Here is a 24,074-nt window from a genome sequence, read left to right as displayed (position 1 = left end):
AGCTTAGATGATACTATTTGGAAAGGAACCATATGCAGGAGGTACATTTACCATTACATTACTGCCTCTTTTTGCTATGTGCTGGCAGATGCCTTAAGCCTATAATGCAGCTGTGTTCCCATAGGTTTAATGCAGCATAGAAACTGTCAGGCGTGGACTAAAATGAATTATGGGGTGGCAGGTAGCCTAGCGGTTGACAGAGTTGAGTTAATAACCAAAAGGTTGTTGGTTCAAATCCCAGAGCCGACTAGGTGAAACATCTGTCTGTGCCCTTGAACAAGGCACTTAAACCTAATTGCTCTGGATAAAAGCTGAATGAATTCCTTCAGTAAAACCATATAATAAGAATCTTCACTGTAAGGTATTGAAGGGATCTATTGCTATAATATGTTACATTATTCAGATTTTCTGTACTAAGTATCATGTTATTGCTGTTATATTGGCTAATACTACTGGAAGTGGTGCGATTCAATTAAATTAGTTTGAAATCCAGCAACAATTGGACTAAAAATATGAATTTGAAAGTGTATTTAAATGAATGGAGTCAGTCATACCCTTCTATGAAATCAGATATGCATCATTACACTTAATAAGTTGTCAATATCCCTCCGATTGACCTTGAATTCACAGGGTGGCGGTGCATCAGCGACCCCACATTGATTTATGTCTGTGTCAACGTGTTTCCAGCAGGTCTCGCTCATGGGTTTTGACATAATGACATCTTGCATTCACGCATTCCAGCGTGATCAAGAAAAATGAGTGGTTTGCTCTCAGCAGGTTAAACATTGTATTTATCTAAATGGATAGTGTTATTATGTTACAAAGCTGCCAGAGACAAGACAATCACCATCTGCAATGTTGTCTGTCCCCTGTGTTGACTTGAAAATCAATATTTTTTTTAACCTTTATTTAACTAGGCAAGTCAGTTAAGAACAAATTCTTATTTATAGTGACGGCCTACACCGGACAACGCCGGGCCAGTTGTGCGCCGCCCTATGGGACTCCCAATCGCAGTCGGTTGTGATAGAGCCTGGATTCGAACCAGGGTGTCTGTAGTGACGCCTCTAAAACTGAGATGCAGTGCCTTATACCGCTGTGCCACTCGGGAGCCCACAGTAGGAGGCTATATTTCCTACTCATACAAAGCAAGCTGGTGACTATGCTTTTTTTATTTGCTTGAATAAACAGCATAATGAATGTAAGAAAAAGAATACTTTATTTGCAATATATTTATACTTTTACACAAGTAAAATAAAATGCATATCTATAGTACACAGCAACTTCAGTGAATGAATAGACAGTACTCTTTTGAGAATGCTACCCATAACCACAGCGTGACAAGAAACATTAAGTATTCGTCTTACGTTTACACTTATAAACATAAAAATAGCATTTAAATCAATGTTTCACTCTAAAAAAAGATTAACAAAAATAAATGGAGGAATACGATCTATCACATCTTTGGGGTTGTCATGAAGGAAACCTCAAAACATTCTTAGTTTTAAACAGCTTGTACTGTTTCAATGTCTTTGTAATAACCAATCACCACCATTGGCAGAGTAAACCTAGAGAGGGTGGGGCCTCCCAGAATAAGTGCTTTATAGCTGGGCAGAACATACAGTATCACCTGGGAACAAATCCATTACATATATACATTTGGAATGGACATACTGTAGAAAGGCATCCATTTGTTGATTTGTCTTTTTTTTTAGCTCTTCCAATTCTCTTTTCAAATTCATATCATCAGATCTACATGTAACTGACAAAATAAAGGAAACACCGACATAAAGTGTCTTAATAGGGTGTTGAGGCACCACAATCCAGAACAGCTTCATTGCATCTTGGAATATATTATAGTGTCTGGAACTCTATTGGAAGGAAGCGGCACCATTCCACGAGAAATTCCATTATTTGGTGTTTTGTTGAATCTACTATAAGTGTTCAACTGGGTTGAGATCTGGTGACTGAGACTGCCATGGCATATGGTTTACATAATTTTCATGCTCATCAAACCATTCAGCGACCACTCATGTCCTATGGATGGGGGCATTGCCATCCTATGCGGGCATAGCCATGGTATTGGCCAAAATAATGGCCTGCCCAGCATTTTTATAGATGACCCTAAAAGCCAATTTATGCTTGCTCCATAAATGCGATCCGGAGGTTCCGTACGGAGGGTGTGACACAATTGCGGGGGCTTGCAGAGGCCAAATCGAGCTCTGTACAGCCTCGCTGTGCTCCTCCCAAATTTTGTAACAATGCGGAGGGCTCCGTAATTCTCCATATAGCTCTGCATTGACATGATTGGTTGACAGTAGGTGGGGGCGGGAGGTCCTATATAAACACAAATTTACTTCCTTGACAATTTCCTTCACAACAGCTCTGCTCTGCACCGCAAAGTGCAAAAAGTATCAATGCCCTGACTTCTGGAGAGGCCATATCACAGTAAAGGCTGTACGGCCACTGCAGATGGCAGATTGATCATGCAGAACCTTTGAGCATGGCGGGATGTTAATTACCTAATTAAATCAAGAACCACACCTGTGTGGAAGCCCCTGCTTTCAGAATACTTTGTATCCCTCATTTAGTCAAGTGTTTCCATTATTTTGCCAGTTACTTGAATGAAAGGTCTGTTCCCCTTTCCCACCTTTGGCACTTAGCAGGGTCTTCTGCACTGGCCTTACACTGGCCCATATTATCCTTCTGTTATTGTAACTTCTAACAGAAGTCTAAGGATAGCCAAAACACAGGCAGAAAGACAAGCCTCCATGCTCCAATTGTAGATCCGTGGGACTTGAGACACAGAGGGTCTGACATGTTCTCCTTTGCACACCTTTTCTTCTTTTCAGGGTCATTGGAGGGGCTTAGATCCTCTGAGGACTGGTCCAGGTTGTTAGATAATGTTCCCACTGGCCCATCGTTCAAACTCTGTTTGTTCTGGGGTTTGTTGGAGTCAGCTTCCAACAGCTTAGTTTTGGAGATGTTCTCTTTCTCCTTGAGAGGATTGTTGGTGATTTGTCTGCTGTTGTAGGAGGAGGGATCTGGGAGACCCTTGCTGGAGATGATGGACGACTTGTCTTTGTCTGAGAGGCAGCACCTGGGAATACCAGCCCTAAGTGGACTCTCTGTGGTGAGTTTTCCAGATCGTGTCTTGGAACTGAACACGCTAATCCAAGTATGGTCAGAGCTGTCGTAGCAACCTTCCAGGTCAGGGATCTTTAGCTGTTTCAGGTCTTTTCCGGATAGTCTGGCCGGAACATGGCACTCAAGCTCTGAGCTAGACCCTTTAAATCCCTTAAACCAGTCCCACAGGGTCCTGGCCCGGCAGTCACAGATCCACTGGTTCCCATTCAGACGCAGGTACTGGAGGGACACCAGTGGGTCCATGGTCTCCCCTGTCAGCACTGTTAGATTATTGAAGAACAGAAACAAAGTGGTCAGCTTGCGCAGGTCATGAAAAGAATTGCGCTGGACGAAGGTCACTCGATTCTGATGCAGCAGCAAGCGGTCCAAGCTCACCAAGCCTCGCAGCATGTGATCCGTCACAGTCTTTATCTTGTTGTTGTGGAGGAACAGGTAGGTCAGGTTGGCCAGGTCCAGAAAAGTATCGTCATGAAGAGTCAGTAAGCTGTTGTCCTGGAGATAGAGGTGCTGCAGGGAAAATAGTCCCCTGAAAACGCCTACAGGCAGCACAGACAAGCCACAGCTGTGCAGGTGCAGAGTATGCAGTCTAGACAGGCCTCGGAAGGCCGTGGGGCTGATGATCCTCAGGTCATTGTCCCCTATGTCCAGCTCCTCCAGCCTCTCTAGGCCGTAGAAGGCACCAGCCTCAATGTGGCTGATGTTGTTGGAGTAGAGCCAGAGGACGGTGAGGTTCCTGCAGGGGCTGAAGCTGGTGGAGCGGACCACGGTAAGCTTGTTGTTCTGGAGGAAGATGCGCTGGCTGTGGATGGGGATCTCTGTGGGGATGGAGTAGAGGCCCTGCTGTTGGCAGGCCAAGGTGGGCCGCGGCTCGCTGTGGCATATGCATGGCGCTGGGCAGCCCTCCACCCAACCTTCCATCCGAGGCACTGACTGAAGCCAAAGGACCAGAAAGTAGAGTTCGCCAACTGCAAAAGAGGAAGACACAAGTGGGTAATGAGAATATGTCGGGGTTCTGCTGGACTTAGAAGAAAAGCATTTGTGTTAACTTCCAAACACCCAATCTGCTGTAAATCATGCAACATGAATAGCAGGTTGATATTCATTGTCATGAGTCTTGTCCTTGAGGCAGAACTGCGCAATTTCCTTTAAGATAGGCCAGGTGCAAAGTCAAAATTGGCTATATTGTAAAAATGTATGAACCCCAAAAATGTGTTCTTTGTTTCTAATTTAAGGTTAGGGTTAGGCATTAGGGTTAACAGTGTGGTTAAGGCTAGGATTATGTTTAAAATCATATTTTATGACTTTGTTCTAGTATAGGGTTTCCCGAACTCAGTCCTGGTTGATTATTTGAATCACCTGTGTAGTGCACCCGGGGGGGCAGGACCAAGTTTGGGAAAGCTGATCTAGCACATACTGTAGAACATTTAACTTCTTATGGATGGTGGCAGTATTGAGTAGCTTGGATGACTGACGTGCCCAGAGTAAACTGCCTGCTACTCACTCCCAGAAACTAAGATATGCATATAATTAGTTGATTTGGATAGAAAACACTCTGAAGTTTCTAAAACTGTTTGAATGATGTCTGTGAGTATAAAAGAACTCATATGGCTGGCAAAAACCTGAGAAAAAATCCAAACAGAAAGTGGTCTCTAGGACTTCAATTAATTCCCTATTCAAACTACAGTGTCTGTGGGGTCATGTTGCACTTCCTAAGGCTTGATTCTATACATCGTTTGACATGTTTCTACAAACTGTAATGGACATTTTTGAGTTTTCGTCTGACATGCGCGTCCTGAATTTGGATTTGTGAACTGAAGGAGAGAACAAAAAGGAGGTATTTGGACATAAAGGATGGACTTTATCGAAGAAAACAAACATTTATTGTGGACCTGGGATGCCTGGGAGTGCATTCTGATGAAGATCATCAATGGTAAGTGAATATTTATAATGCTATTTCTGACTATTGTTGACTCCAACATGGCGGATATATTGTATGGCATGTTTTTGTGTCTGAGCGCCGTATTCAGTTTATTGCTTTTTCGGTAAAGCTTTTTTGAAATCTGACACAGCAGTTGCATTAAGGAGAAGTTTATCTAAAGTTCCATGTATAACACTTGTATTTTCATGAACATTTATGATGAGTATTTCTGTAAATTGATGTGGCTCTCTGCAAAATCACCGGATGTTTTTGGAGGCAAAAGATTACTGAACATAACGCGCCAATGTAAACTGAGATTTTTGGATATAAATATGAACATTATCGAACAAAACATACATGTATTGTGTAACATGAAGTCATATGAGTGTCATCTGATGAAGATCATCAAAGGTTAGTGATTAATTTTCCCTCTATTTCTGCTTTTTGTGACTCCTCTCTTTGGCTGGAAAATGGCTGTGTTTTTGTGTGTGTAGGCGCTGACCTAACATAATCATATGGTTTGCTTACACTGTAAAGCCTTTTTGAAATCAGACACTGTGGCGGCTGGATTAACAAGAAGTAAAGCTTTAAAATGGTGTATAATACTTGTATGTTTGAGGAATTTTAATTATGAGATTTTTGTTGTTTTGAATTTGCCGCCCTACACTTTCACTGGCTGTCGTCATATCGAGCCATAACAGGTTTTAAACAGTCTCCTAAAATACCAAAACTGTACATTTACAAAGTAAAAATGTACCTATTAAAGCTAGAATATATTTAAACAACGGAAAATAAAACACAATAATAGTAGAAGCATGGAATTCATGATTTTACATATTAAAATGTAGTGCTCTTTAGTTCTTTACGTTTTGGGATTATGTTGAATGAAGCAGCAGAACACAACACCCTCTAATAAAACAGCAATATTTACAATCCTTAGAAGGAATCAGTTTCGCAAGTCTAATCAGAGCAGAAGATCCTGGTTTAGTTTTCACGGACTGTGCCTCAACATTTCATCTCTGTTCAGTTCTCCAACTACTGCGGTATCACAGTCTCTTCTTCTGTTTTACTACTATATAATCCCCTTGGCATTTGCAATGATGTCTTTGAATTGAGTTTTTATTTACTACAGAAAACAACATTTATTAAGTGAAATGGATATAATTGTCACGTTCGTTATAATGAGTGGACCAAAGCGCAGCGTGCGTAGAGTTCCTAATATTTATTTTAGTGAAACTTCAAAGCAACAAATAAATAAACGAACATGCCGTTCTTAGCGCACATAGCGCTAACAAAAACAATATCCCACAACGCAGGTGGGAAAAGGGACACACTAAGTATGATCCCCAATTAGAGGCAACGACATTCAGCTGCCTGCAATTGGGAACCATACTCACACACCAACATAGAAATACAATACCTAGAACCCACCTATTCACGCCCTGACCTAAAACACCATAGAGAACCCCGAGGGCTCTCTATGGTTAGGGCATGACAGTACCCCCCCCCCCCCCCTGAAACTAGATGGGGAGGGTTAGGGTGGACAACTTGGGTCGGTGGCAGCTCCGGTGCGGGACGTAGCACCCGCTCAGACCGCGGATCCGGCCATGGTGCCGGGCTGAACAGCGTGCCCGGACTGGGCACCGGTGCAGAGGAAGGCTCCAGCCATAGAGCGGGACTGGACGCCGTGCCTGGACTGGGCACCGGCGCAGAGGAAAGCTCCGGCCATGGAGCGGGACTGGACGCCGTGCCTGGACTGAGCACCGGCGCAGAGGAAGGCTCTGGCCATGGAGTGGGACTGGACGCCGTGCCTGGACTGGGCACCGGCGCTGGAGACTCAGGGCTGGTGACACACTCTTCAGTGCTTGGAGCCGGCATAGGACGTACCGGACTGGGGAGGCGCACTGGAGGCCTGGTGCGTGGAGCCGGCACAGGTTTTACCGGACTGATGACACGCTCTTCAGGGCGAGTGCGGGAAGCCGGCACAGGACGTACCGGGCTGAGAAGGTGCTCTTCAGGGTGAATGCACTGCAGAATACACTTAACCAACATCTCTCTCCGATCTCCCTCCTCACACTGCTCCATCGACTCCCCGACGGTCTCTGGCTCTCTCCTCGGCTCGACCGACCGCCCCGACCGCCCCTTGTGCCCCCCCCCAAAAAAAATCTTGGGGTTTCTGTGGCCGCGGACCCCAGCGTCGTCGCTGTCCTCCTATACTCCTTGGCGACTCCCGCCAAAGAAGGGTCTCGCATCCACCCATTATTTCCTCCCATGTCCAACTCTCCTTTTCCTCCAGGGCACGCTGCTTGGTCCTGTAGTTGTGGGATATTCTGTCACGTTCGTTATAATGAGTGGACTGAAGCGCAGCGTGTGTAGAGTTCCACATATTTATTTTTGTGAAACTTCAAAGCAACAAATAAATAAACGAACGTGCCATTCATAGCGCACATAGCACTAAACAAAAACAATATCCCACAATGCAGGTGGGAAAAGGGACACACTAAGTATGATCCCCAATTAGAGGCAACGACATTCAGCTGCCTCCAATTGGGAACCATACTCACACACCAACATAGAAACACAATATCTAGAGCCCCCCTAGTCACACCCTGACCTAAAACACCATAGAGAACCCCGAGGGCTGCTCTGACAGCTGGTGCTTAAAGCTAGTGAGGGAGATATGAGTCTCCAGCTTCAGTAATTTTGTTGGAGTGTTGGAGGCTATTTTGTAAAGGTTCGGTAGGTTGGTCAGTTTTGAGGGTATGTTTGGCAGCATTAGTGAAGGAGGCTTTTTTTTGCGAAATAGAAAGCCGATTCTAGATTTAATTTTGGATGCTTAATGTGAGTCTGGAAGGAGAGTCTAACCAGACATCTACAGTCTAACCAGACACCTAGGTATTTGTAGTTGTCCACATATTCTAAGTCAGAACCGTCCAGAGTAGTGATGCTGGACGGGCGGGCAGCTGTGGGCAGCGATCGGTTGAAGAGCATGCATTTAGTTTTACTTGCATTTAAGAGCAGTTGGAGGCCACGGAAGGAGAGTTGTATGGCATTGAAGCTCGTCTGGGGGTTAGTTAACCTCTCTCGGGTATGTGGGACGATTTCGTCCCACCTACGTAACAGCTACTGAAATTCCAGTGGCGCGATTTTTGAATCGTTAGAAATACTATTACTTCAATTTCTCAAACATATGACTATTTTACAGCTATTTAAAGACAAGAATCTCGTTAATCTAACCCCACTGTCCGATTTCAAAAAGGCTTTACAACGAAAGCAAAACATTAGATTATGTCAGCAGAGTGCCCAGCCAGAAAAAATCAGACAGCCATTTTTCAAGCTAGCATATAATGTCACAAAAACCCAAACCACAGCTAAATGCAGCACTAACCTTTGATGATCTTCATCAGATGACACACCTAGGACATTGTGTTATACAATACATGCATGTCTGTTCAATCAAGTTCATATTTATATCAAAAAACAGCTTTTTGCATTAGCATGTGACGTTCAGAAAACGCATAACCCCCGGCAAACTTCCGTTGAATTTACTAACAGTTTGCTAAATTACTCACGATAAACGTTCACAAAAAGCATAACAATTATTTTAAGAATTATAGATACATTACTCCTCTATGCACTCGATATGTCCGATTTTAAAATAGCTTTTCGGATGAAGCACATTTTGCAATAATCTAAGTACATAGCCCGGCATTACAGGGCTAGCTATTTAGATACCCACCCAGGTCAGCATCCACCAAAATCACATTTCCTATAAGAAAAATGTTCTTACCTTGCTTGTTCTTCATCAGAATACACTGCCAGGACTTCTACTTCAATAACAAATGTTGGTTTGGTCCCAAATAATCCATCGTTATATCCAAACAGCGACGTTTTGTTCGTGAGTTCTAGAATGCTTCTTCGCGGTCCCGCGCATGGCGCATTGGCGTGTCAAAAATGTCTAACTATTCCATTACCGTACTTCGAAGCATGTCAACCGCTGTTTAAAACCAATTTTTATGCCATTCAACTCGTAGATTAGTGATAATATTCCGACCGGGAGTATGCATTGAGCCTAAACAGCCGAATAAAATTTCTCCTCAGAAGCGACTCATGCACGCGCATCATTCAAAGGTCCTCGGAGCATCCACTTACAAAAGGCGATAATCTGTTTCAACCTGAGGCTCCCTCGTAAACCTTCAGTTATTTCGCGGGCTCTGAGAGCCTATTGGAGCCCTGGGAATTGTCACGTTACAGCTAAGATCCTTACTTTTCAATAAAAAGATGCAAGACGCACGACTCCTTGTCAGACAGGGTACTTCCTGCTTGAAACCTTGTCAGGTTTTTGCCTGCCATAGGAGTTCTGTTATACTCACAGACACCATTCAAACAGTTTTAGAAAATTCAGAGTGTTTTCTATCCAAACCTGAACAATAATATGCATATTCTAGCTTCTGAGTTGGTGTAGGAGGCAGTTAAAAATGGGAACATATTTTTTCCAAAATTCTCAATACTGCCCCCTACCCCAAACAGGTTAACACAGTGTCCAAAGAAGGGCCAGAAGTATACAGAATGGTGTCGTCTGTGTAGATGTAACAGTGTAGGTTCCGTCCCTCTCTTCGCCCCAACCTGGGCTCGAACCAGGGACCCTTGCACACATCAACAACTGACACCCCACGAAGCATCGTTACCCATCACGCCACAAAAGCCACGGCCCTTGCAATGCAAGGGGAAACCCTACTTCAAGTCTCAGAGCGAGTGACGTCACTGATTGAAATGCTGTTAGCGCGCACCACCGCTAACTAACTAGCCATTTCACATCGGTTACATAGAGGTGGATCAGAGAATCACCAGCAGCAAGAGCGACATCACAGAGAATAGAGTCGGCCCGAGGATTGAACCCTGTGGCATAGAGACTGCCAGAGGTCCGGACAACAGGCCCTCCGATTTGACACACTGAACTCTATCTGTGAAGTAGTTGGTGAACCAGGTGAGGCAGTCATTTGAGAAACCAAGGCTGTAGAGTCTGCCGTTAAGAATGTGGTGATTGACAGAGTCGAAAGCCTTGGCCAGGTTGATGAATACAGCTGCACAGTATTGTCTCTTATCGATGGCGGTTATGATATTGTTTAGGACCTTGAGCGTGGCTGAGGTGCACCCATGACCAGCTCGGAAACCAGATTGCATAGCGAAGAAGGTACGGTGGGATTCAAAATGGTCGGTGATCTGTTTGTTGACTTGGCTTTCGAAGACCTTAGAAAGGCAGAGTAGGATAGATATAGGTCTGTAGCAGTTTGGGTCTAGAGTGTCTCCCCCTTTGAAGAGGGGGATGACCGCGGCAGCTTTCCAGTCTTTGGGGATCTCAGACGATACGAAAGAGAGGTTATAATTTTAGAAAGAGAGGGTCCAGATTGTCTAGCCCGGCTGATTTGAAGGGATCCAGATTTTGCAGCTTTTTCAGAACATCAGCTATCTGGATTTGGGTGAAGGAGAAATGAGGGAGGCTTGGGCAAGTTGCTGTGGGGGGTGCAGGGCTGTGGACCGGGGTAGGGGTAGCCAGGTGGAAAACATGGCCAGCCGTAGAAAAATGCTTCTTGAAATTCTCAATTATCGCAGATTTATCGGTGGTGACAGTGTTTCCTAGCCTCAGTGCAGTGGGCAGCTGGGAGGAGGTGCTCTTATTCTCCATGGACTTTACAGTGTCCCAGAACTTTTTGGAGTTTGTTCTACAAGATGCAAATTTCTGTTTGAAAAAGTTAGCCTTTGCTTTCCTAACTGCCTGTGTGTATTGGTTCCTAACTTCCCTGAAAAGTTGCATATCGCGGGGGCTATTCAATGCTAATTCAGTACGCCACAAGATGTTTTTGTGCTGGTCAAGGGCAGTCAGGTCTGGAGTGAACCAAGGGCTATATCTGTTCCTGGTTCTACATTTTTTGAATGGGGCATGCTTATTTAAGATGGTGAGGAAGTCACTTTTAAAGAATAACCAGGCATCCTCTACTGACGGAATGAGATCAATATCCTTCCAGGATACCTGGGCCAGGTCGATTAGAAAGGCCTGCTCGCTGAAGTGTTTTAGGCAGCGTTTGACAGTGATGAGGGGTGGTTGTTTGACCGCGGACCCATTACGGACGCAGGCAATGAGGCAGTGAACGCTGAGATCCTGGTTGAAGACAGCAGAGGTGTATTTGGAGGGCAGGTTGGTTAGGATGATATCTATGAGGGTGCCCATGTTTACGGATTTGGGGTTGTACCTGGTAGGTTCATTGATAATTTGTGTGAGATTGAGGGCATCAAGCTTAGATTGTAGGATGGCCGGGGTGTTAAGCATGTCCCAGTTTAGGTTAGCATGTGCTAATAGGACACAGTTGAAAAGCAAGAGAAGAAGTGATAGGGCCCTGTAGAGACAAAGCATCTTCAAACCAGGTGGCTTGTAAATAACAGAAGACTCGAAAGTCAAAGAATGAGCAGGCGAATGAAAGAGAGAGAAATAAAGAATGCTGCTTGTGAACGAAACAATAGGTAATGCTAATTTAAATTAAAATAAAATTGTATTTCTCACATGTGCTGAATAAAACAGGTGTAGACCTTACCATGAAATGCTTACTTACAAGTCCTTAACCAACAATGCAGTTCAAGAAATATAGTTAAGGAAATATTTACTAAATAAACCAAAGTACAAAATGTATTGAGAAGAAACACAAGCCTATATACAGGGGGTACTGGTACTGAGTAAATGTTTATTTTTATTTTTTTATTTCACCTTTATTTAATTAACCAGGTAGGCTAGTTGAGAACAAGTTCTCATTTGCAACTGTGACCTGGCCAAGATAAAGCAAAGCAGTTCGACACATACAACAACACAGCGTTACACATGGAATAAACAAACATACAATAAATAATACAGTAGAAAATTATATATACAGCATGTGCAAATGAGGTAGGATAAGAGAGGTAAGGCAATAAATAGGCCATGGTGGTGAAATAATTACAATATAGCAATTAAACACTGAAATGGTAGGGTGTGCAGAAGATGAATGTGCACACCCTAGTCGAGATAATTTGTACATGTAGGTAGGGGTAAAGTGACTATGCATAGATAATAAACAGCAAGTTGCGGCAGTGTAAAAACAAAGGGGGTGTGGGGGGGTCAATGCAAAAGTCCAGGTGGCCATTTTATTGATTGTTCAGTAGTCTTATGGCTTGGGGGTAGAAGCTGTTAAGAAGCCTTTTGGACCTAGACTTGGTGCTCCGGTATCACTTGCTGTGCGGTAGAAGAAAGAACAATCTATGACTTGGGTGACTGGAGTCTTTGACCATTTTTTTCCCTTTAGTCCACGATCAGCTCCTTTGTCTTGTTCACTTTGAGGGAGAGGTTGTTGTCCTGGCACCACAATGCCGGGTCTCTGACCTCCTCCCTATAGGCTGTCTCATCATTGTCAGAGATCAGGCCTACCACTGTTGTGTCATCAGCAAACTTAATGATGGTGTTGGGAGTCGTGCTTGGCCATGCAGTTGTGGCTCAACAGGGAGTACAGGAGGGGATTAAGCACGCACCCCTGAGGGGCCCCAGTGTTGAGGATCAGCGTGGCAGATGTGCTGTTGCCTACCCTTACCACCTGGGGGTGGCAAGTCAGGAAGTCCAGGATCCAGTTGCAGAGGGAGGTGTTTAGTCCCAGGGTCCTTAGCTTAGTGATGAGCTTTGTGGGCACTATTGTGTTGAACACTGAGCTGTAGTCAATGAACAGCAATCTCACATAGGTGTTCCTTTTGTCCAGGTGGGAAAGAGCCATGTGGAATGCGATTGAGATTGTGTAATCTGTGGATCTGTTGGAGCGGTATGCAAATTGGAGAGGGTCTAGGGTTTCCAGGATGATAGTGTTGTTGTGAGCCATGACCAGCCTTTCAAAGCAATTTATGGCTACTGATGTGGGGCGGTAGTCATTTAGGCAGGTTACCTTTGCTTTCTTGGGCACAGGGACTACGGTGGTCTACTTTAAACATGTAGGTTTTACAGAAGCGGTCAGGGAGAGGTTGAAAATGTCAGTGAAGACACTTGCCAGCTGGCCCGCTCACGCTCTGAGGACACGTCCTGGTTATTTGCCTGGCCCTGCAGCCTTGTGAATGTTGACCTGTTTAAATGTCTTGCTCACATTGGCTACAGAGAGCGGGATCACAGACGTCCGGAAACGCTGGTGCTCTCATGCACGCTTCTGTGTTGTTTGCCTCGAATTGAGCATAAAATGCATTTAGCTTGTCTGGTAGGCTTACCTCACTGGGCAGCTCGTGGCTGGGTTTGCCTTTGTAGTCTGTAATAGTTTGCAAGCCCTACCACATCCGATGAGCGTCAGAGCCGGTGTAGTAGGATTCCAACTTAGTCCTGTATTGACTCTTGGCCTGTTTGATGGTTCATCTGAGGACATAGCAGGATTTCTTATAAGCGTCCGGATTAGTGCCCTGCTCCTTGAAAGTGGCAGCTCTACCCTTTAACTCGGTGCGGATGTTGCCTGTAATCCATGGCTTCTGGTTGGGATATCTACGTACGCTCATTGTGGGGATGACGTCATCGATGCACTTATTGATGAAGCCTGTGATTGAGGTGGTATACTGGTCATTGTCATTGGATGAAACCCGGAACATATTCTGTATTGAGCGAGTCACTGGTACTTCCTGCTTTAGTTTTTGCTTGTAAGCAAGAATCAGGAGGATAGAATTATTTGATTTGCCAAATGGAGGGCGAGGGAGAGTTTTGTATGCATCTCTGTGTGTGGAGTAAAAATGGTCTCGTTTTTTTTGCTCTGTTTGCACATGTGACATGCTGGTAAAAATGAGGTAAAACGGATTTAAATGTGCCTGCATTAAAGTCCCTGGCCACTAGGGGTGCCATTTCTGGACGAGCAATTTCTTGTTTGCTTATGGCCTTATACAGTTCGTTGAGTGCGGTCTTAGTGCCAGCATCGGTTTGTGGTGATAAATAGACGGCTATGAAAAATATAGATGAAAACTCTCATGGTAGATAGTGTGGTCTACAGCTTATCATGAGGTACTCTACCTCAGGCGAGCAATACCTTGAGACTTCCTTAATATTAGACATCGCGCACCAGCTGTTATTGCCAAATAGACACACATACCCACCCCTCGTCTTACCAGACGTAGCTGTTCTTTCCTGCCGATACACAGAAATCCCAGCCAACTGTATATTATCTGTGTCATCGTTTAGCCACGACTCGGTGAAACCTAATATATTACAGTTTTTAATGTCCCGTTGTTAGGATAGTCTTGAACAGAGATCATCCAGTTTATTCTCCAGCAATTGCACGTTGGCCAATAGAATGGATGGTAGAGGCGGTTTACCCACTCGGCAACGAATTCTCACAAGGCACCCCGATCTCCGCCCCCTGTATTTCTGTCTTTTCTTCACGCGAATGACAGGGATTTGGGCCTGGTCTCGGAGAAGCAGTATATCCTTCGCATCGGACTCATTAAAGAAAGAATCTTCGTCCAGTTCGAGGTGAGTAAATGCTGTTCTGATATCCAGAAGCTCTTTTCGGTCATAAGAGACGGTAGCAGCAACATTATGTACAAAATAAGTTACAAGCAATGCGAAAAAACACACAAAATAGCCCAGTTGGTTAGGAGCCAGTAAAACGGCAGCCATCCCCTCTGGCGCCATTATTAATTAACACAATATAATCTATTTGTATTCTAGGAATTTTTTAGAGCCATTCCAACCAGACAGCTTTTTCATCAACATTGCCCAACGTGTTCTGGGATGTGGGCATTGCCCATCGGTCCTCAGTGTGATAGAGGCAGGCCTTAGTCATCTAAGTTAAATATTCCTCTGGCACAGGTGCCAGCTTTGGGACCAGGAGACCTCTCAGAAGAGATGCTCACAGCTTCAGCATTATGTTCTCTCTCGTAAAGGTCCCCACAGCTACAGTAATTATCCTGTAAATGAAGCCATCATCATTTCAGGCACTGAGAGGTGACTCCCAAATGAACTGCCGCCACGTAGCGTATTTACTCACTGTGAAAATGGCACGTGTGCATTTTCAGACACTAAAACGAAACCTGAAATTGTACAATGCACTCATAAAGATGTTGGTAGGTATTGACATACTGTATATGTATTTACAGTACATTCACAGAAACTCATCATCAAATGTCTTAACAGGGTTTACTTTATTATTGGTATAAAGATTTTCAGGACCCCCATTATTTCTGAACTGCTTGGGAGTCTATGGCTATTATAATTGGCAGCAATTCCGCTGGTTCTTTTCAGAGGGAGAAAAAAAGCATAGCTTTCAGCACCGAGCCATGCAAGAAGAAAAAGCTGATGCTTGCTAGACAGGACACCACAGTACAGACAGTCACAACAAGTCATTAAAACTGCAAAGCATTGAGATCAGCTCAGGAAGAAGTGTTTGCAGTAAATATACATAAAGTCAACTCGACACCCAAGCATACGGTATCAGTATTTAAGCAAAGTATGTTTTTCCCCCAGATGTTTCAGAGTTGATAACACATTTATTGACCTTTATTCAATCATACAAATCAGTTAGAATGAACTTAAAACTTTAAATTCCATTATAAAACTGGTTGTTTAGATCCTGGTTGCTAATTGGGCGAGCTGTCTACCTATAGTAAACTGTAGTATACCGTAGAATACTATCCCTCGATCATGATGGAAACTCTATTCACAGTAGAATGCTATAGTGAACACTACAGTATTATGCACAAAAAAACACTGTAGTAAATACTACAGTATCTAATTTGCATATACCCTGCCCATTCCCCTCCCCCATTTCACAGTTTGTGCCACCCATAATTGAGAAACCTACATGCCAAGTATAGTTGATATATTGTGTCCCCTACAGATTATATGTAAGAGTAGAAGCGCTGAACTATCTGTTCAGCCCTACTTACCGGTTATGGAAAATGTGCTCTTTTAGTATTTCTCCAGTAGGTTCCCTCAAGGAAACAGGCTCTGCTTCTATGTCAAATATAATAATACCAAAATACTATAGTATAATAGTCTGCAAAAACACTACAGTAAATACTACCGTTTAGTAATGTCTGCAAAAACATGACTTTAAATACTACAGTACTGTCACGGTTGTCGTAGGAAGGAGCGGACTAAAGTGCAGCGTGTGTGTCGTTCCACATTTTATTTTCACTGTGGAAACTATGCAATACATACACATAAACTAAAGAACAAAAAACAACAAACCGTGACGCAGAGGTGAAACATACACTAGCTGCCTCTAATTGGAGATCATCCCAAACAAAACCCAACATAGAAATACAAAACTAGAACATAACAACATAGAAAAACTAAACTAGAAAACCCCCCTGTCACGCCCTGACCTACTCTACCATAGAAAATAACAGCTTTCTATGGTCAGGACGTGACAAGTACACTACAATCTGCAGAAACAGTATATTAATAATATATACTGCAGTTCTTTGAATACAGTATTTAGACTAGAGTTAACTGTAAATACTACAGTATACTACACTAAATACTATAGTAGGCCTAAATACTAAAGTAATGTCTGCAAAACACTGCAGTGAATACTACAGTATTTATACCATATTATAAACTGGGTGGTTCGAGCCCTGAATACTGATTGACTGAAAGCCATGGTACATCAGACCGTATACCACAGGTATCACAAAACATGTATTTTTACTGCTCTAATTATGTTGGTGACAAGTTTGTACAGTGCATTCGGAAAGTAATCAGACCCCTTGACATTTTCCACATTTTGTTACGTTACAGCCTTATTCTAAAATTGATTATATTGTTTTTTTCCCCCCCTCAATCTACACAAAATAACCCATAATAACAAAAACAGGTTTTTACACATTTGCACATTTATATATATATATATATATAAAAAAAAAAAATACATTTGCATAAATATTCAGACCCCTTAGTACTTTGTTAAAAGCATCTTTAGCTGTGATTACAGCCTCAAGTCTTCTTGGGTATGAGGCTACAAGCTTGGCACACCTGTATTTGGGGAGTTTCTCTCATTCTTCTCTTCAGATCCTCTAATGCTCTGTCAGGTTGGATAGGGAGTGTCGCTGCACAGCTATTTTCAGGTCTCTCTAGAGAAGTTCGATTGGGTTCAACTCCGGGCTCTGGCTGGGCCACTCAAGTACATTCAGAGACTTGTCCTGAAGCCACTCCTGCGTTGTCTTGGCTATGTGCTTAGGGCCGTTGTCCTGTTGGAAGGTGAACCTTCGCCCCAGTCTGAGGTCCTGAGTGCTCTGGAGCAGGTTTTCATCAAGGATCTCTCTGTACTTTGCTCCCTTCATCTTTCCCTCGATCCTGACTAGTCTCCCAGTCCCTGCCGCTGAAAAAAATCCCCACAGCATGATGCTGCCACTACCATACTTCACAGTAGAGATGGTGCCAGGTTTCCTCTAGACGTGACACTTGGCATTCAGGCCAAAGAGTTCAATCTTGTCAATCTAGTCCTTTAGGTGACCTTTGCAAACTCCAAGTGGGCTGTCATGTGCCTTTTACTGAGGAATGGCTTCTGTTTGAGTTTATTTTATTTTTACAGTGCACATTAATCAACGTTTCAGTAAAAGTGCCAGTTTTAGCCAGCCGGCTAATTTTCAACCACAGTCCCTGTGCAGGTTATTGTTTGGCCACTCTACCACAAAGGCCTGATTGGTGGAGTGCTGCAGAGATGGTTGTCCTTCTGGAAGGTTCTCCCATCTCCACAGAGCAACTCTGAAATGCTGTCAGCATGACCATCAGTTTCTTCCTTCCTGTGCCTCAACACAATCCTGTCTCGGAGCTCAACAGACAATTCCTTCAACCTCACGGCTTGATTTTTGCTCTGACATGCACTGCCAACTGTGGGACATTTACATTTTAGTCATTTAGCAGACACTCTTATCCAGAGCGACTTACAGTAGTGAATACATTTCATGCATTTTTTTTTTGTACTGGCCCCCCGTGGGAATCGAACCCACAACCCTGGCGTTGCACACAACATGCTGGCATTGCAAACACCATGCTCTACCAACTGAGACACAGGGAAGACCTTATATAGACAGGTGGGTGCCTTTCCAAATCATGTCCAATCAATTGAATTTACCACAGGTGGGCTCCAATCAAATTGTAGAAACTTCTCAAGGATGATCAGTGGAAACAGAATGCACCTGAGCTCAATTTCGAGTCTCATAGCAAAGGGTCTGAATACTTATGTAAATAAGGTATTTCTGTTTTTTATTTTTAATACATTTACAAAAAATGTATTATGGGGTATTTTGTGTAGATTGATAAGGAAAAACATGTATTTAATACATTTTAGAATAAGGCTGTATCGCAATAAAAAGTGGAAAAAGTCAAGGGTTCTGAATACTTTCTGAATACACTGTAATATAAATAATGCACTTCAGGTTTTTGTGGTATATTGCCGATATACCATGGCTAAGGGTTGTATCCAGGCACTTGTGCAAAGGAACAGCCCTTAGCCCATATACCATACCCCCTCGGGCCTTATTGCTTAAGCATACCATAGTATTCATGTGGGCAACCTCGGAAACAATGTTTCACTTTTGAGTTTTGATCTCTGTACCACCAGAGGCTGTGTCTACACTTGACACTTACATGCGGTTGCTGCTATCAGAATACGAAGATCGCATTGAAGGTCATGACAGGTTAGCTGGCTAGTTAGCGACAGTAGTTGGCTAGTGCCATCTAGTTATTGTGTTATTATCAAATTTAGCCTGTTCCACCATTTGCAGAATGCATACTGGTATTTCAACATAGTGTGGGAAAAGGGAATCCGGACACAATAAATGCACTAAAAGAGTCAATGGAACGCAGACTCTTCCATTAACCAGATTGGAGCACATTCATCAAGTCTGATCTAACTAAGTAAATATTGCTCAAATCCGTTATGATTGATTTATTGTGAAAAGCCCATAATGTGGTTACTTAAGTCCGATTTGGATATATTTGGCTGTTTTCACTGCACAACGTTTATATAAGTGGTCCCTTTTCAGGTTTAGAAGAAGTGACTGCTAAATGTTCGTATAAACTGGTTAGCATAGCTAGCATACAGAAATCAGTAGTCAAAGTCTTTTTTAACTGTAATGCAGTTGATTGGTGACGATGACATGAATATGTGTTGGGGTTGACAGCCATACAAGCATTATACTCAGATTTGTATCTCAACATAATGTGAAATACACATATAAACAATAGCCTAAATATGTCAATTCCATTGTTTTGGTTGAGTTCGATTGACCTCTTTACCACGTCTATAACCCTTTTCCATAAGAAAATATTCATGTGCTAGAACTGATGCGCATCAAGAAATCACGACGACAGATGTACTGGAAAACTGCTTAAATCAACTTTAGGCGCACTACAGCGCATAAGATAAATTTGCTTGTAAGAAGTGGTTTTAACTCCATTTTAATGTAAACTTTGCTTTTGAGAAACCGAATCAAGAGAGTTAAGGGTTTTATGCATGCTCAGTTGTTGGGTCTCGAGCACTGGGTGAAAGGACATTTGAAATGGAAGTTATGGAGCTCCCTTGCGTGCTTCTGTTATGCAGTTATGAATGGCCAAGTTTAGTTTAAATGGGAAGTTATCAGTTGGAAAGGGAAAAGGGGATAGGGCCTATTGAAATAACCTAGACATATTGAAATTATAAGTCAATCACGCAAATTGGCCTAACTATTGCATTATCAATTTATAACAGTGTGTATAACCTCTGGCACGGATTAAGGCACAATTGCCAGAAAATTACATGCGTTTTTTTTTCGTCCAAGTGTTCCTTGGGCAGAGATTTCGAGATCCTCTGTCCAACTTTCATCACTCTTTCCTGACGGATTTATCCATAGCTATGCAAATGCAAATGCAAAAAAAAATGATTTATTTACAATCACTAGCAGTCAAAGAAATTAAATCGACATCCATTGATGGAAAATGTTCTGGCGAATTTAATAAGGGACAATTCTATTTCGTTTTGCAACATACGCAAATTCTTTATTAATAATATACTGCTCAAAAAAATAAAGGGAACACTTAAACAACACATCCTAGATCTGAATGAAAGAAATCATCTTATTAAATACTTTTTTCTTTACATAGTTTTTCTTTACATGTGCTGACAACAAAATCACACAAATAATCAATGGAAATCCAATTTATCAACCCATGGAGGTCTGGATTTGGAGTCACACTCAAAATTAAAGTGGAAAACCACACTACAGGCTGATCCAACTTTGATGTAATGTCCTTAAAACAAGTCAAAATGAGGCTCAGTAGTGTGTGTGGCCTCCACGTGCCTGTATGACCTCCCTACAACGCCTGGGCATGCTCCTGATGAGGTGGCGGATGGTCTCCTGAGGGATCTCCTCCCAGACCTGGACTAAAGCATCCGCCAACTCCTGGACAGTCTGTGGTGCAACGTGGCGTTGGTGGATGGAGCGAGACATGATGTCCCAGATGTGCTCAATTGGATTCAGGTCTGGGGAACGGGCAGGCCAGTCCATAGCATCAATGCCTTCCTCTTGCAGGAACTGCTGACACACTCCAGCCACATGAGGTCTAGCATTGTCTTGAATTAGGAGGAACCCAGGGCCAACCGCACCAGCATATGGTCTCACAAGGGGTCTGAGGATCTCATCTCGGTACCTAATGGCAGTCAGGCTACCTCTGGCGAGCACATGGAGGGCTGTGCGGCCCCCCAAAGAAATGCCACCCCACACCATGACTGACCCACTGCCAAACCAGTCATGCTGGAGGATGTTGCAGGCAGCAGAACGTTCTCCACGGCGTCTCCAGACTCTGTCACGTCTGTCACGTGCTCAGTGTGAACCTGCTTTCATCTGTGAAGAGCACAGGGCGCCAGTGGCGAATTTGCCAATCTTGGTGTTCTCTGACAAATGCCAAACGTCCTGCACGGTGTTGGGCTGTAAGCACAACCCCCACCTGTGGACGTCGGGCCCTCATACCACCCTCATGGAGTCTGTTTCTGACCATTTGAGCAGACACATGCACATTTGTGGCCTGCTGGAGGTCATTTTGCAGGGCTCTGGCAGTGCTTCTCCTGCTCCTCCTTGCACAAAGGCGGAGGTAGCGGTCCTGCTGCTGGGTTCCTAAGTGGACAGTTTGATTTCACAGAAGTGTGATTGATTGGAGTTACATTGAGTTGTTTAAGTGTTCCCTTTATTTTTTTGAGCAGTGTATATTTTTTTGATGGCAAAACCTTTTTTTAATTTGTTTTATGTCGCTACAGGTTACATTGACATTCCTTCTTAATTCGCCATGAAAAAAGGGTTAATGTGGACACGGTAGACACATTTAAATGTAGCTGTAGACTCATGACGTGTTCGCAATTCCATGATCGGAACTCAATGATCAGAATACAAAAGCTGCATGAACTGCCAAGTCTAGACATAGAGAGTGAATGATGCCTAGTCTAGACTAGACGAGAGAGACATTTTTTTCTGAGCCAAGCGAAATCACGCATCAACGTCATTTTCATGGAAATATCCATGTAAATGCCAATAGAAAAAACTAACGAAAGTGCAGCTAGTGTACTGTCATTCCAGGTGCAATGTTTGACATGATTGAGTTAGCTTTATTAGCTATAGCTAGCAAGTGACAAGAACGTTGTGACAAGAACATTATCCAGCCTTCATAGCAACCATATTGTTTAGAACAGACGTCCAATTTCTTTGCAAAAATAGTTTACGCGTGGGTCGCATCTGTAATAACATGACCAAAAGATCTAACAACTATATTTTTGTCCAGACTATATTTTCTGGTGTAATAATGAAATTGTATGAATTTACTTATCAAAATAAAGTTTTAATGAAAATATGTCATTCATTGTTATTTTAATATGTTGGTAACAGTTTTATAAAAGCAATAAGAAACGCGAGGCAGTGCTGTATCATGAATACAGTTACAGGTAAATGGGTTGACTGGCCGTCCGCTATCGTGTCGGGCAGAACGCCATTTACTTTTGACTGTATTCATGATACAGCACTGCCTTTTGTGCCTTATTGCTTAAATGTACTTTAGTCGAAAGCCCCGATTTGCAGAATACTGAGACAAAACCCTGTCAAATGATGACAACCAACATCTGGTAAACAGCAAATGAAAGCATGGGCGCTACCGAGTTGGTGGCAGGGGGGTTTATAAACAATATGACAATCTCCAGATATTAACTATACAGTAATTGCAGATCTGGCAGCATATTGTAAGAACAATATGTCCTCGTTTAAGTCAAATTGCAGGCAGGTGCAGAACATCACTCAGTCACAGACTATGCTAAAAAAACATACTGCAAGAATATCCCAAATGAATTAAAGGTGTTAAGTGCATCAGTGTGCATAGACTATGTGCATAGACATAGGTGTATCGTTGTGCGTCATCTACATTCATGACAGACTGGTGCTTTTTTTATCCTCTTTAACGTGTCACGAAACAGTGTGAAATTGTTTTATCTGACTGTGAAGTGCACGTCAACAGAAAAAAGCTAAAACAAAATTTTTGGGGGATTACATTTGCACCGACATGGGCCCCAATCCATCACAAAGAAATCCAGAAAAGTTTGACTGTGCCCTAAAAGGTTTTCTTTATACAGGCCTTTGTTGTGGGGCCCATGTTGTGCTGAACATCCTATGGAGGGGGAAAAGGTGCTGCATTATTGACACACTGCTCTTGTTCGGGTGCTCCTGGGTGCACTAAGCCCCGTGGTGGAAAATAGATTCTGCAGTAAATAGTAGCGATAAGGCACGAGGCCACTGAACCCTGTCGCTCCCCACCTCTAGATCATCGCACGACGCGCTCTGAAGCTTCTCATTGCTCAGCTGATAGGACACTTCTCAGCCACAGCCTTTTATTGATCCATCACCTTTTCATTTAGAGGGCTGTCCAGTCTAAGCCCTGCCTTGCTCTCCACAGCACAGCACAGCTCCTTTGCTGGCCAGCCTAGACAGACATCACTCTTGGTCTTGTTCCCTTCCCCTTTTCTCATCTTCTTATCTCACCGCTGCTGAACAACAACCGAAATGCAAGCGGACATGAAATTAGTTTGTGTACCTCACTCGACCAGGCCCTGAAGAAAGGGGTAGGGGGTGTTGAGTAAGCCGAAGGCAGTGTCGGCGGTGATTTGATAAGTGTCTGTGTTCGACAGGCGGCAGCTGCGAAGGTGGAGGATCGCACAGCTGTAAGGGCCCCTATCTGCTGCCTACCGCCACTGTTCAGGCAGTCACAGAGAGCAGTAGGAGAGGCTGAGCCCACAGTCCTCCTGCCTGTCAAAGACAGTCTGAGCTGCCTTGGTACTGCTGTACTGAAGGGTGTAAACATGCCTGCAGCTGGAGAACAGAGCCTGCTCTCTGAGCCCCACCACAGCCTGGTGGTACTCGAATACTGGCTATGAATACTGTGCCTATTAATCAGCTGCCTAAAACCATAAAACCTGCCACAGCAATATTTATGGAACTGCTTTGTTTACAATAGTGTCAGTGCACACACTTGTTTTCTTACGAAATCTGGAAGGATCTACTTGTGACTCCTGTGCCTACACTCATATGTTCCATTTGGAATGAAGCCTATGATTATGTTAGCTCAACCTGCTTTTTGTTTGTTCAAATGAGGTGCTGCCTTGAATTCATCCTATTTTGGATATTTTCCATAGGTACACTCCAATTTTCAAATATCTGTGAGAGGAGCCCAATTGGTATTTTCACAATGCCCAAAATCATTTCACGATTTTATTTGACAATGGGTAACAAGGGTATGCATGCTACAGCATGTATTTCATGAAAACTTCAAAGCAAGTCTGATTCTATTGGGTCCCATGTCAGCCAAACCTATTATCTCAGCTTCCATCCTCCCATTGATAATAGAACAAAGCTCACAATGTATATTTTCTTCATGGAGGCTGAAGGGTTGAGTCATAAATCACCAGTCTCCACCTTCACTGCAAATAGTCTCACATTGCATCTATTATGCAGCTATGTT

At 43.3% G+C, this 24,074-nt stretch overlaps 1 protein-coding gene across 3 annotated transcripts in view; it reads right to left on the bottom strand.

The window, feature by feature from the left end:
- Positions 1-1,197: 1,197 nt before the first annotated feature.
- Positions 1,198-24,074, bottom strand: part of LOC115149204 (reticulon-4 receptor) — a 54,592-nt gene continuing 31,715 nt past the window's right edge. For all 3 annotated transcript variants that reach the window (XM_029691841.1, XM_029691838.1, XM_029691840.1), the window contains exon 2: positions 1,198-4,109. In XM_029691841.1, coding sequence (XP_029547701.1) covers positions 2,719-4,062 — 1,344 coding nt within the window. In that variant the 5' untranslated portion in view covers positions 4,063-4,109 and the 3' untranslated portion in view covers positions 1,198-2,718. The remainder of the gene's footprint in view (positions 4,110-24,074) is intronic.

The sequence above is a fragment of the Salmo trutta genome, chromosome 15, assembly GCF_901001165.1.
Source record: "Salmo trutta chromosome 15, fSalTru1.1, whole genome shotgun sequence".
Classification (NCBI taxonomy): Eukaryota; Metazoa; Chordata; class Actinopteri; order Salmoniformes; family Salmonidae; genus Salmo; species Salmo trutta.
This window is presented reverse-complemented; position numbering and strand designations above follow the sequence as displayed.